General features: G+C 36.2%; 1 protein-coding gene across 2 annotated transcripts in view; it reads left to right on the top strand.

Moving 5' to 3' along the window:
* LOC139941003 (nucleoplasmin-like protein ANO39) overlaps positions 1-13692 on the top strand; it is an 86149-nt gene that overhangs the window by 13352 nt on the left and 59105 nt on the right. The window contains exons 4-8 of one of the 2 annotated variants that reach the window (XM_071937415.1): positions 3887-3977; positions 6669-6808; positions 7492-7587; positions 8942-9024; positions 11093-11180. In XM_071937415.1, coding sequence (XP_071793516.1) covers positions 3887-3977; positions 6669-6808; positions 7492-7587; positions 8942-9024; positions 11093-11180 — 498 coding nt within the window. The remainder of the gene's footprint in view (positions 1-3886; positions 3978-6668; positions 6809-7491; positions 7588-8941; positions 9025-11092; positions 11181-13692) is intronic. The other variant, XM_071937416.1, reaches the window with a different exon arrangement.

Raw genomic sequence — 13692 nt, 5'->3', positions numbered from 1 at the left:
AAAATATCAGTGTTTTAGCAAGTCAAGGTGGATGGGGCATGAAATCCCCCCTTGAACCCTCCCCTACACCCTACCCCTACCCCTACCCATGCCCTCGTACTGCACCCACAACAACATTGAGATTATAGTCACCCCATCAGTGATCAGTGGCCGACCACCTGGCAAACAAAATAAAATCAAACATGGAATCACCACTGAATATTACACACACAGTTACTTAAATAAGTCATTTGGAAAAACATCGTTCCCAAGACCTTGGGAATAAATCTTTCATGTTGAATCTAAAATGTAATCAGGAAAGACACGTTTTCACACCCTTAGGAATCACAGCTTGATGTTCATGGAATGATAATGCTTCATAACCGTCTTCAGGTTAACATCAATCATCCTATCAAACAATCAATCATAAGTTCCGCTTTAGATAAAGTATTGTGTACACGTGTCATTCAAAAGGAAGAAAGCATGAGTGATCCATGCCTTATTTCCACCTGTAGACATGCAGTGGGCCTAGTGAGTCTGCTTAAATCCTAATCCGTATGCTATCAAGCTTTATCATGGACAAAATAAATGATATAAACATTCTGTTCCTGCCTGGAATTTCATCTTTGAAAGGTCAAGGGCGTTCTCATTTTGTAAAGGGCACTTCTAAAACTATAAAGTCTATGAAAAGTCTATGAAGGGGGCACTCTGGCACAAAGGTCAAGACCAGGGCAACAAAGGTCATGGCCTCATGATCTCTGTGTAATAAACTGGATTTAAAGGTTTTTTGTTGATTTTAAAATGATTGTTTAGACCCTAAACCACATAAACAAATGTACACAATTATGAAAGTAAATTTATGCTTCATTTAGCACAAATTAAAGACGTGTGCCTCCTCAGGCATAGCACAAGCAATTATAAAACTCCTCTTATTCTTTTATTATCACCTGATGTAGCCACAGACCCAATATGTTCTTTCCCCCTGACCTTAAGGTTTGGTTCTCTGGCTTGCTTGTGGAATTTTGATCATCTTGGGGCCTTTCCCAAACAGCGCCTTGGTCTGTACTGGATCTGTCTTGCGATTTAGTAGCAGTTTTGAAGCAGTTTGCAACTTTTGTTGTGTTTTCAAAATGATGAAATGGAACCCGCAGGTTCATTGGAAAAAAATCACCTGGTTTAAAAATAAAAAAAAATTGTTTTCCAAAATGTTTTCAAGACTTTTAAGTTAAAATGACCTTAATTTTTCTTTAATTTGAACTATTTTTTATTATGGATGCAATAGGCTACAACAAAAAATGTGACTATCCATTTCATAAAAAAATATGAATGCACATTCCCTGAGAGTAATTAATCAATATATATACTGCTTCTCATTTTTCAAAAGAGCCCCAGATTGATTTCAATGGAATTTTAGAATGGAGATTCAAAAAATGTTTGCACCATTGTCCTATTTTCTTGGTACCCCCTTGCTTTCACTTTGTACATGTTAACACCTGATTTCTTGGTTTATCATTTCAAAATTAATGCAAAAATATTATATATGTGTATATGTGCCATCTTCCGATTGCTTTTCCTGAATCATTCATGTCATGAGAGATAATTTCCCTGGTGCTTAACATAATTTGTGTGGTGATTGAATACCTTCAATACTAACTTTCATTATATATTTGCATGTATTTTTTCAAGTAAAATTTTCAGGTTTGTAATAAAGATGATTATCAGTTGTTATTTATTTCCGTTGCTGTTTCTCGTCTTAATTAGTTTTTACAAATTTAGGTGACAGAGTTGTAATGGGCACTTCCTCAAAGAAAACCAACTATTATATTCCCTGCTATTTCCTGCCAAAAATGGGAAAAAATATTATGAGTGTTTTTTACTCCCAGAAAACCTTGGCCTGGTTTTGAAAATGGTATAGACATGTTAAATGTTTTCAGGCAGTTTAGTAAACACTATTCATGGTGCTGCTGATCTTTGTCTTGTTCCCATGGTGCACTAACAAATTTCATTCACCAAAAGGTGTTGAGACTGATTATCTACTCTCTACAGAGGCACCATTTTGAATGGGAGAATCTTATGATGGTTACACCACGATAGAGGTTCAATCTTGCAAGAATTGGCACAAGGAGTGGATAATATCCAGGAAAGATCTGAACCAGAGTCTGTCATCACAAGCATTTTATTTATTAAGGATTAAGTTTGCCCTATTCACCCTCAAGCAGCAGATTTGTAAATCATAAATATTATTGTATTCAAGTAAACATCCAGGGAGAACTAATCTGTAGTGCTTAGATTTTTACTGGTGATAAAAACTCCTGCCAATAGGTTTGGTTTCACAGACAGTTACGCTACGCAAAAGGGCAACTCAAATTTGTAAGAAAAGTGCATGTTCAACGAGTAATATTGAGAAAACACAAGACGGATTTGTGTTTATCTATTTTCCCATAGGGTAGTATTAAAAAATATAAGTGTGTGAAGAGAATATGTAACCATGGGAAATACACTGAAAAGGACGTTGGCTGTACGACTTTGAAAACCTGTGAAATAAGAGGGTCAAACCAAAGGTTAAATTGTGCTCTGATTTGGGGGTAACTTTGCTAATCACTCATGTAGCCTGGAGGAAAACTAAGTCTACAATGTAGATTTACCTTCAAATCTACCCCACCTCAAACCAATAAAACGGGAACGGCATATTTTATTTGACTAGATTTAACTGAGAACTGATAAACCACATGTACATGCGTAAATGTTCCCCATAATGTAGGTCAAGTGGTTCAATTATTAATTCGGGTATTTTATGGAAAAAAATGGAGCTGCCAATACCCTCTGCCTTGTGCTCAATCATAGAACAAGAAAACTACTTTATTTTGTAAAATATGTCTTTTTGTTTCAATTGAAGTATTGCGTGTAGATATGATGGGTTGTGGAAATCATAACTCTTAGTGATGCATGGAAGTGGGTTACATATCCACTGCTGATTGGCATAATTAATCAATTCATTATTTATAAGTCGGTCAAGCTTTTTAACATTTCAAACTAGATTTTACGCACATGATACTCAAAATAAGGTAAAAATAAAATTTGTCAAATAATTCAGTGTGGCTTGACTGACTGAGGTTTGTCTGTCATCAGCCGGCAGGATTCCCACCAACCTTAAAAAGAACTTTTATGTTTGGAGAATTACACCCCTTGGCATATTTGGAAGATCAAATTCAAAAACAACAATATTTTAAAAACCCTGTGGTTCAGTAAGAAAATAAAATTGTTTTGACCTAAAATCCTAGCCAAAACCACTTTGAAACAACCTTTTCACTTAAACTTTTGCATTGAATTAAAATTGCAAAATATGAGATTTCTCAGACCCTCACAAACTTGTTCTACTTTTTGACCAGATTTAAGGTAATCAGCAAGTAAGTAAAAGTAGGTTACTTACTTAGTACATTTTGTAATGAGTTAATTCATTAGGACAAAATACAAATTATTAGAACAAGCATTTTTAGTGAACTGTTGATGAATTTGGTCAAATTTAAAATATACGAAAGATGTTTGAATTATACCAGTACATTAAATTTGACGTTTGGCCTAAATGTCATTCAAGGCACACATTTGTTTGCACTGAAAGTTCTCGTAGCAAAAATGGGTTGCCATCTGAAATGCCACATCATCTACTTGTAATTCTTTAGCTTACCCATCTTACTGTTTATGTAAGTATCCCAAAATAATTACACCTTTTGTTGGAGGAACTCAATGAAATACGCCGTTGATCTTAACTGACCAAGGATGATTTGATGATTTTTTGCAGGAAGAAAACCCTTGGTATGAGCTGACTAAAACGCTGCCTGCATGGAAATAATACACTAAGAAATGCTAAGCATTGATTGAAATATGAATGATTTTGTTTTTTCCTCAGAGCATACTGGACATTGCTATCCAACCTCCTGTCACGTTGTCTTTAGTATCCGGTACTGGACCAGTGTACCTTAGTGGACAGCATATGATAGGTAATTAACCTAAACCCCTAAAGCCCCAGCTTTTCACTAAGAACCGTTGCAGAATATTGCAAGTCTGCACAGCTGTTTTTGGCTGTTTAGAGAGTATTCATCTTTTCATCTGTCTCTTGAATTTACTCTTAGACATGTGTCACATATTATTAGTTCTTTTCCCATAACTGACTAGACTGACGAGACTGATTGACTTGATGGGTTGCACAACAGACACTGATGGTGATTAAGTGTGCCAATGTCTAATTGGTTTTCTAAGTTTATCTAAACATTGACAGAGTTAATTTAATGGTTACATTTTATTTTGTTAATGTCAAATCTAATTTGTGCATAGATTTACATATCCTCTTCACATACCTGATATAAGGCATCAATGCACATTTATTTGAAATACCCAATGTTTATTTTCATAAATTGGACATTAATTTCATCAGCCCAGGGTAAATACTGATAACACTAAAAATAAATTTAATACATTGTTTGTCCCCGCAAGTTAACTATTTATTTAAATAGTTAATTCTTATTTACACCATGTCAAGCTTCAAACATCACTTACAGTAACCCTTGATATTGAATTGACAAACCTTGGTCATGTTGGTAATTGCGAGATCAATGCGGGGTCCAGTGGGAACGGGGCCTAAGACCCCCCCCCCCCCCAATGTCCAACTCCATGTCCAACTCCAAGGACAGTGATTATGTAATTGATGAGATCTCCATACTTTTTTTAAAAGCATGTTTAAAGCATGTTTAAAGCCACTTGATTGCACTTTAATCGATTAAATCCAACTGCATTCATTCAACTCTCTAGCTTTTAATAAAATTTAGGGGATGAGATTGCCAAATTGTGTGCATCAAACAAACATGTGGACAAAGGGAAAAAGGTTGATGAGTTACTCTTGCAGGTGACCCAAAATGTTAGTTGACTCGTCCAGCCGGGAGGTGAGGGAAAACTCTAGAATTATGTGTACAAAATATTTAGGTGGACAAATGCAGGTTTTGAAAGGTTTGTATACACTGTGCAAATTTTGATTTAGCTACCTTCGTTTAAATTAAGATTGAACATTACAAGACAAGTGTTGAATTTATAAAAATAAATGATACCTATCCCAAACAACACCCATCTCACTCCAAGGTTGGTTTGATTATAGTATAGTGTCATTTTTAACATCTCTTACAAAGATTGGTTAACCATGCACTAAATGATGTTTCTTACATTTGACTAAAAAGCCGCTTGAACTTGGCGTGAGTCACTGATTATTATTTTCATGCCAACCCTGCAGAGAAACACTTCTGTCTGAAATACTGTCAAGGGAATCACATTTGAAGATCCTGTTTGTGATTTTAGTTGGCACATAATGTCTGACAAATCATAAACTGTAGTTTATGAAAACAAATGAAAACCAGTTAACTGGTTTGGGTATTTAACACATCATGATCACCTTACTGTTTTCAGATTGGTTGGATCTTGTTACTCCCAAAACAAGATGTACTTTCCCTTTACATTCTTTGTTTGGTTTGAAGCCACAACCATTGTGGTTACCTGCACTTCACGTATCCACATGAAGTGTATCATTACGTCAGACTTCTGATAACCTTGAACCATTGATGTACATTGGACAACAAACAAGTACTTTCAACTTCCTAGAAAGACAGGGTACAGGAGAAAATCAGCTGCCGCAATATTCAGAACAGATCAGTTTTTATTGTGTTAAATGAGAGTAACATTGATTCATATCTAGTCCTGCCTCATATTTGTTGGTCTATGGCTGATCTCTGTTAAGATAGAACACTTGTTTGATTTGACGAGCACCTGTTGTACTTGTTTGGCACTAATCTATCTATTCTTGTAGGTATGAGACTAACTTTTAGGTCAGGCGAAGATTGTTTGAATAACCATTGCTATAAATCAGTCCATGCCTATTCAGTACTGTGGACAAACCGTGGAAGCTACACATATAGTCCACATATTTCAACTGGGCATGAATGATGAGTTACTCATTGGCAGGTTGTCTCAATTGTTGATAGGGACGAGGAGTTGACTAGCTTTATTGGAAGGGAGTTAAACTTCCTTAAACTAATTTTGTTTGTAAATCCTGTGGATCATGAAGTAACACACCTGTGGCTGTCCAAGTTGATTTGTCATTACAATTATCCAGGGCTCTTTAGTTCTTATAGTAATAGAATACTTGGAATAATAAAGGTTTATGATTGGTACTCTTAGTGTTAAAGGCAGTGGACACTATTGGTAATTACTCAAATAATTATTAGCATAAAACCTCACTTGGTAACGAGTAATGGGGAGAGGTTGATGGTATAAAACATTGTGAGAAACAGCTCCCTCTGAAGTGCCATAGTTTTTGAGAAAAAGTAATTTTCCACAAATTTGATTTCGAAACCTTAAATTAAGAACTTGAGGTCTCAAAATCAACCATCTAAACACACACAAATTTGTGTGACAAGGGTGTTTTTTTCTTTCATTATTATCTCGCAACTTCGATGACCGATTCAGCTCAAATTTTCACTGGTTAGTTATTTTATTTTATGCAACTGTGAAGGCTAGTCTTTGACAATTACCAATAGTGTCCACTGCCTTTAATCAGCTATATTCCTATTGTTGTTCCCCCTTTATAGTCCCCACTTTTTAAGCAGATACTGTGATTGTTAATAAGGTATATTTATCATTATTTCCAGAAATCAGTGCAGATGATGACGATGATGAAGATGAAATGGACGAAGAAGACTTTGAAACAAAGATAAATCCTGACAATATCATCACAAACAGCAAGAAAAGACAAATTTCTACGTCTGAAAGTATTGCCAAAAAGATGAAGGTATATTATCCGTGTCTGTTAATGAACAAACATTAATAAAACAAAATCATTAAGAGGAATATTTGCTAGATTGATGTGCAAGCCATTTGTTTTGTGGTCCACACTTTTGTCATTCGTTCACAGTTGGTGAACAGATGCTTGTGCAAGTGCCTTTTTGAACTTGTTTATTAATTTGGACTTGTTGTTAGTTGGCATTTCAAACCTGTTTAAATAGTCTGATTTCATTGACAAACTGATGTTGAAGTACAAGCACAACAAGTTTGATAATCAGAAGTGCACGATACAACTCCCGTTTTGATTTCTTGCTAATTTAGAATTATTCAGAGTCGAACAATACTGTGTCAGGTATGTATTTTGAATACTCTGTATTAAATCAACAGAACTTAAATGTTCCAAAAACTTGTAACCAGTCAGTCTTGGTATCTTTGAATAGTTCGGTTCACAGCCGCTCCCACATGCCCCTAGTCTGCCTGATTAGCAATACTGTATTAAATAAAGCGTTTATTTGTTTTCCTGAAAATGCACTTATAGAGATTATCTAGAAACTTGAACCAGTTGATTGAGGACCCTTGAGCAGGCCCCAGACCTGACTCAAACCCCCATGCCACAGAAGGCTTCTTGCTTTACACCTTGATAATTAGTTCTCTGTTGTATTGATGTTTTGGTGATTTTGTTTTGGTAAGATGTCCAAAGAAGAGCAAAATGATGGTGATGATGATGATGATGATGATGATGATGATGATGACGATGTAGAGGAAGTAGATGAAGAAATGCCAGTGGTTCGTACTATACGTGTATATCAAGAATACAATCTACACACTATTTGAATGTTAGAAATAAACAATATAAGAAAACATTGTTCAACTTGCACTTCATATAAATGGATTGTAATATCATTTGGGCACAAGTTTCTAAAAACAAACTACATTCACTAATAACCACTCAAAAAAGGGCCATCAGGATCTGCACTTCCTCACATCCCCAAGAGCACACTTAGCACTTGCAGAAATTAATGAATGTACAAATCACATAACAAACCACACCTTTATGTGCCATTCACCCGCTCATCATTCCACTTAAAAACTCTTTGTTTCTTTGGGCCGCGTCTTTCAGGTTTAAGCCAGTCTATTAGATCACAATCATCTGTGGGTTGATTTAAACGCACTTATAAAAGAGCTCTTCTCTTCCAGTATTTGACATACATAGTTGGTCTTCTCACTCTCATTTTACTATTGCTTAGTTGCCATCAAATGCATTTTTATTATTACTTTATTTATTATTATTAATAATATTGGTATTATTTTTGTTGTTGTGCAGTTATTGTTCTCATCATTGTTGTCTTCATCGTGTCTGTCTTTGTTCTAATTGTCTGTCCGTTTGTTCTTGTCTATGTTTATTGTCTGTCCCCAGGCATCCCTACATAAGCCTCGGCTTCCAGATGATGCCTCCAAACTCTATTTATTGAATTTTCTCAGCCTCATTAAATAGCTTTGTTTATTGGTTATTCTTTTAAAAGAAAAAATTTGTACTGTTTTCATGAAGTATGGAAATAAATATAAGTTCGAATAAATGAATGAATCTCAGGGGCATTTTTTAAAGTGGCTTTGACCAACATGGAAAGGGTAGGGTTGATTTCTCAAAATCATGTCCGTGTGTAAACATCCCTTTCACTTATCCAATATTGCATGGCAGAAAACAATAATTTTTTGGGGGTACTTTATCATGATTAAAAAAACAAATGTATATTTGATTTGATTTGGCAGGGGATCTTGGTGTCTCGAAAAGTAAGTTACTTGTAGTGGTATTCTTGGTAGGACCTTGATAATGTTGACAATTTCAGAGGACTCCCAAGCTATACTTATTCTCTGAAATACTTGACTGTACTCTGTTGCCACAGTAATGTCATGTCTGTCATTACTCATATTAATTACTTGTGAAGTGTCAAGTTGCATCTGTTGTGGTTCATGTTGGGTAAGTTGAATCTCTGATTAGGATGGGCAGAGTTTACTGCGGAGTCCTGATTTGACTATTACTAACAGGAACACATAATAACCAAAGCAGAAATGCACTATTTTATATGACATCCGTAATGGCAATGATAATGAAGACTGGATGTCTTGATGACTATTTTAGATGGAGGAACTGGACGATGATGATGATGAAGAAGATGATGAAGACTTTGAAGGGGAAGAAGAGGAGGAGGATGAAGAAGACAGGTGTGAATATCCGCAATTAAGGATTGAGATTACCCCTATGTCAACATTAGTTAAACATGAAGCATTGCTGCTAATAGTGCCTCCATCGGCCTACTTTAGGCTTCCTGGAGGATATATATTTACTGATATAATTGGGAACGGGGAGTCGCCTACAACTTGGAGATTATCTTCTCTTCCCAATTAAGTTTGATATGAGATTACCAGACATACGTGTACATACATGATCTCATTGGTTAAGGGGAAACTCGGACTATATTTAACTCTTTAATTAAGACTCCTTTTGGATCACTTTTAAGGCTTACTTAATGCACAGTTTTGTCAGCAGGATTGGCTTTGAAGCGGAAGTTATGACACATATATTAAAAGCACTGGACACTATCTGGGAACTCAAAATAATGTTTAGCATAAAAACCTCACTGAGCAATGGAGAGCTGTTGATGGTATAAAACATTGTGAGAAACAGCTCCTTCTGAATAAACATAGTTTTTGCGAAAGTCTTTGGTAATTTCTCAGTTGAATATTCAAACACTCCAGTCCTGAAACCTTTTATTAGGCATCCTGAAAACTGTTAATTTGTGCAACAAGGGTACTTTTTACTTCAATTATTCTCTTGCAACATGGATGACCAATTGAGTCCAAATGTTCACCAATTATTGTTATTATATGCATATTTTGGAATACACTGAGTGGGAATACTGGGGCCAATTTCATAGAGCTGCTTAAGCAAAAAAAATGCTTAAGCACGAAAATAGCTCGCTTATTTTACACATGTTACTGGCCAAAATTTCCTGCCATATACATTGCTTATGACTAGTATTAAGCTGTTGTTTACTTAGCATTACAATTGAGTGGAGTCTTGGCCGGTAATCTGATTTTACTAAGCAATGAAATTTTTGCTTAAGCAATTTTTTTTGCTTAAGCGACTCTATGAAATTGGGCCCCGGTCTTTAACAGTTACCAAAGGTGTCCAGTGCTAATTTATACGTTAATCCAGTGTAGGATCTAGCAACCATTCTCTATTCCTTGCTATTCATGTACATACTGTATATAAGATCTATTGCTATCTCCTTCTCTATCTACCTCTTCTCCTTTTCCCTGTCCTTGGTTGCCATTCCATTAGCCTTGTCCATCTGTCTGTTCTTCAGGTAGTGTGTCCAGCCCATCTTCATTTAGCCCGTTTTATTTTTTGTATCATGTCTGTAACTCCAGTTTGCCTTTAATTATGTGATCCTGTCTCTGACTGAGATGTAAAACATGTTTACTTAGTTAATTCTGCTAAAAGATTTCAACAGTAATGATTCAAAAAGTAATAACTGCAAATACTTCTTGAGAAATATTTATGGTCCAAACTGATTACATTTCAAACTAGATTTGTGGTGTGTTTATTGAAAGTTCCAAAGTACTTGATTGGAATGAAAAAACAATGATTTATCATGCCTTAAACAGCATTATGGAAATGACCGTGCCTTAAACAGCATTATGGAAATGACCGTAGGTGCCCTGGCCAGGAACCACCTTTTAAGATCCATTGCAGCCCTCTAGGCTTTGGTAATGCATAGGTTCAGACTAATCTTGCCTATTGGGAAGATTCTGGCCCAATTTAATGGCTCTGCTTACCACTGAATTCTGCAGGCTAAGCAATCACCATTTTCTGATTACTGTGCAAGTGTTGATTTTTTTGTGCTAGCTGTGTTAGCAAAGAATGCCTAGTCAGATATTGCACTAATACATTACAAGCAAACAATTCCTGCTAAGCTGTAAAATACGCTTGACATACACTAAGCAGGCAATTTGAGGAGGAACAACATTCAGTGAATCTTTCTTGCAAAGTGTGTACTTGATGCCCTTGTTTCTCATAATGTCTTAGATGATGTTTATTGGCCATATGGGGTGAAATACGTTGGGTTTAAATGATACATGTACATAGAACAAAAAGTGCCGCTCTAGGAATGCTGTCTGCTATCTGGACGTCACTAGTATTTATACAAAAGTGAAAGACCTACACGGCTAATCTCATCCTTACTTGGGTTTTAGCTCTAAACAATTCTTTTCATTTTGCTGTTTTTAGTGATGACGATGAAGAAGATGAGGAGGAGGAGGAAGATGAAGATGAAGAATCTCCAGCAAAACCTGTCAAGAAAGTCAAAGGAATGAAGGTAAGGTATAAGGATATAAAGAATAATGGACCTTTGTACATTGTATATTGCGTGTATGGGCGTATAGGGTGGGTCACAGCATTTAATTGAACGCTTTAAAATGAGGTTTTCAAATTAAATAGCGCAACTGCAAGGGTGACAAAGCTTTGGGGCAATTTGTCCAGTTTCTTTGTTTGTTAAGGCGCAATATACATGTCCAGTTGACTCTTGTTATGTGTGTTTTTGTATGGTATATATTCACCCAGTTATCCACTGTTAAACGCAGCAAACTCCTCTGTCTACATGCGTGTGCATCCATGTTTTACATTGATCTTAATATGCTGCATTAATCACAGTGTTTGGATGATACAATGCAGATGGTCAGGTAGCAGGCCTGGACGATACAGCCAATAGCAGTGCTTGTCTTAATACACTCCTGTCATCAAGTTTCATCCAGTCTGCTTTTGTAAGCTTTCTTCACCTTACTGTGCATTTTTACATCACACAATTGCTATGTTCTAATCATCCAGCCACAATAAGTTCTCTTCAATAGCTGTTTAAGTTCTTTCTACAATGTTCAGTCGAGACGATTTTGGAATGGCATTGTTAAGCTATTAAATAGGAACAGATTTAAAATATGTGGCATGAAATTTGAGATTTGCATTGAATTGAATTTGTTGAAGGATGAGTAACACAGACCTTCGTTTTTGAGGAGCGCGATCGACAGCGCTCCTCCTCGATCATTACAGTGTATTTTATTTATAACACAAAAGCAGATTTCACGCCTGTAGTCGTTGTTACTTTGCGTGCGACAATAGATAAAAGAAACATTGAACGCTAGAGGTCGCTTTGGAACGATGCACTAGTGTGATATTAAACGCCCTCTATTGGTAAAATCCACGCGAACCAGCAATAAACGCATTGAGACAAGACTCGACGTGTCACGTGGGAGTTTTAGCGCTTTTCCAGGCGGCGCAAATGCGAGGACGAAGCGCATACCGTCGGCGTATGTAGCTCAAGCAACATCTGTTGTGCAATCTCGAGATTGAGCAGCGCAATTAACAGATTGCTAGCTTTACGAACTCGCTACTATGTATACGTCGTCCGTGCAATACTAGAACTACTACTTTCAACCATGGATATCAACGACGTATTTTCTCGTAAGAAAATGTGTATTTTCTAATGCTTTATATCAAATGTGAAAACATTTTAGAAAGAAAGGAAACTTACAACCTTAAAATCATGCCGTATTTTGTCACACGGGAGTGGGAGTTGTTTTATTTTATTTTGTCTGTAAATTTTATTTGTGTACGTCCGATCCGACCTGACCATATAGTAATCATAAACTGAGTATGCTAGTCAAACAAATTGAGCTCTTGGACAATCTAAGAAGAGTGATTTTTTTAGGAGCTCAAATTGAGCTCCTGAGAATTCTCAGGAGAACAATTAAAAGAGCTCCTTCTATTTCTATAAACGAAGGTCTGGTAACAGTTATGTTGATACCCTTGTTTACATACAAGTTAATTGCAACTTATGCATTTGAAACTGAATGGCTTTTAGAATGTTTTCAGGGCTTCAGACGAACAATGTTGAAGGTAACATTTTAACATCATGATGACACCTAGTTTGATTTCACCCATTCATGACAACATATATTTCAAGTATAAGAAGCAAGGATCTTTGTGTAAAGGGATTGAATTGTTACCAAGATCAGTGTGAAATTATATGTTACTGTATCGGTTCAGTAAGAAGGTACCTATTTGACAGTCAAGACCTGAGTAGGCAGAATCAGTCTCTCAGGAATTTGTGACGTAAAAGCAACAGAAGAAACACAGTAATGCCTGATCCCATAGGCCCATTATTACTAGTTCTTCTGGTTGTTATCATACGAATCAAGGCAGTATGAAGAAGTCATCTTGATCCCCAGGTATACATGTTGCTCCGGTGTAATTAGAACAGTGTGCTCACTTTGCGATCCCAAGCTTAGTTTGTAAACGGTGTGAGTCAGCGACATGATGTCTCTGTACAGCATCATGATGACGGAGGGGAGACCGGGCAGCTATTCAAGATGACAATAATCTTTAGGGAGTTGTCTCTTGTGGCCTTGAACTACGAGGTGCTCTTACTGCTGCTATTGCTGCTCAGCGCTAAGCCAATATTTCTGCAAAGTACACCATGTGATGTGTCATCATTAGGAAACTCAAGAAGCCTCTTAAATTATCAATGAAATTCAACTGAAAATGATTGCCAAGATGTAAGTTTCTACTCATATTATATTGTTTATGTTGTTTTTTAGCTCCTTACTCTAAATGAGGTGGTATCATGCGCAGTATTTAATGAATCATCAATTTTTAAACTTCACTATTGGTCATAATTGTCATGTGACTTACTTTTGACCAATAGTAGCCATGGTTCAATACATATTTCTACACTGAAGTTAGCAAACATTGACTACATTTAACATTAGACCTGAAATTCTCATATAACAAGTTAACAAGTTAAGTATTCAACTTAATTTAAGCCTATAGAGATG

The sequence above is a fragment of the Asterias amurensis genome, chromosome 8, assembly GCF_032118995.1.
Source record: "Asterias amurensis chromosome 8, ASM3211899v1".
Lineage (NCBI taxonomy): Eukaryota > Metazoa > Echinodermata > Asteroidea > Forcipulatida > Asteriidae > Asterias > Asterias amurensis.
The sequence above is the reverse complement of the archived record's forward strand: the minus strand, read 5'-3'. Positions and strand labels throughout refer to the sequence as shown.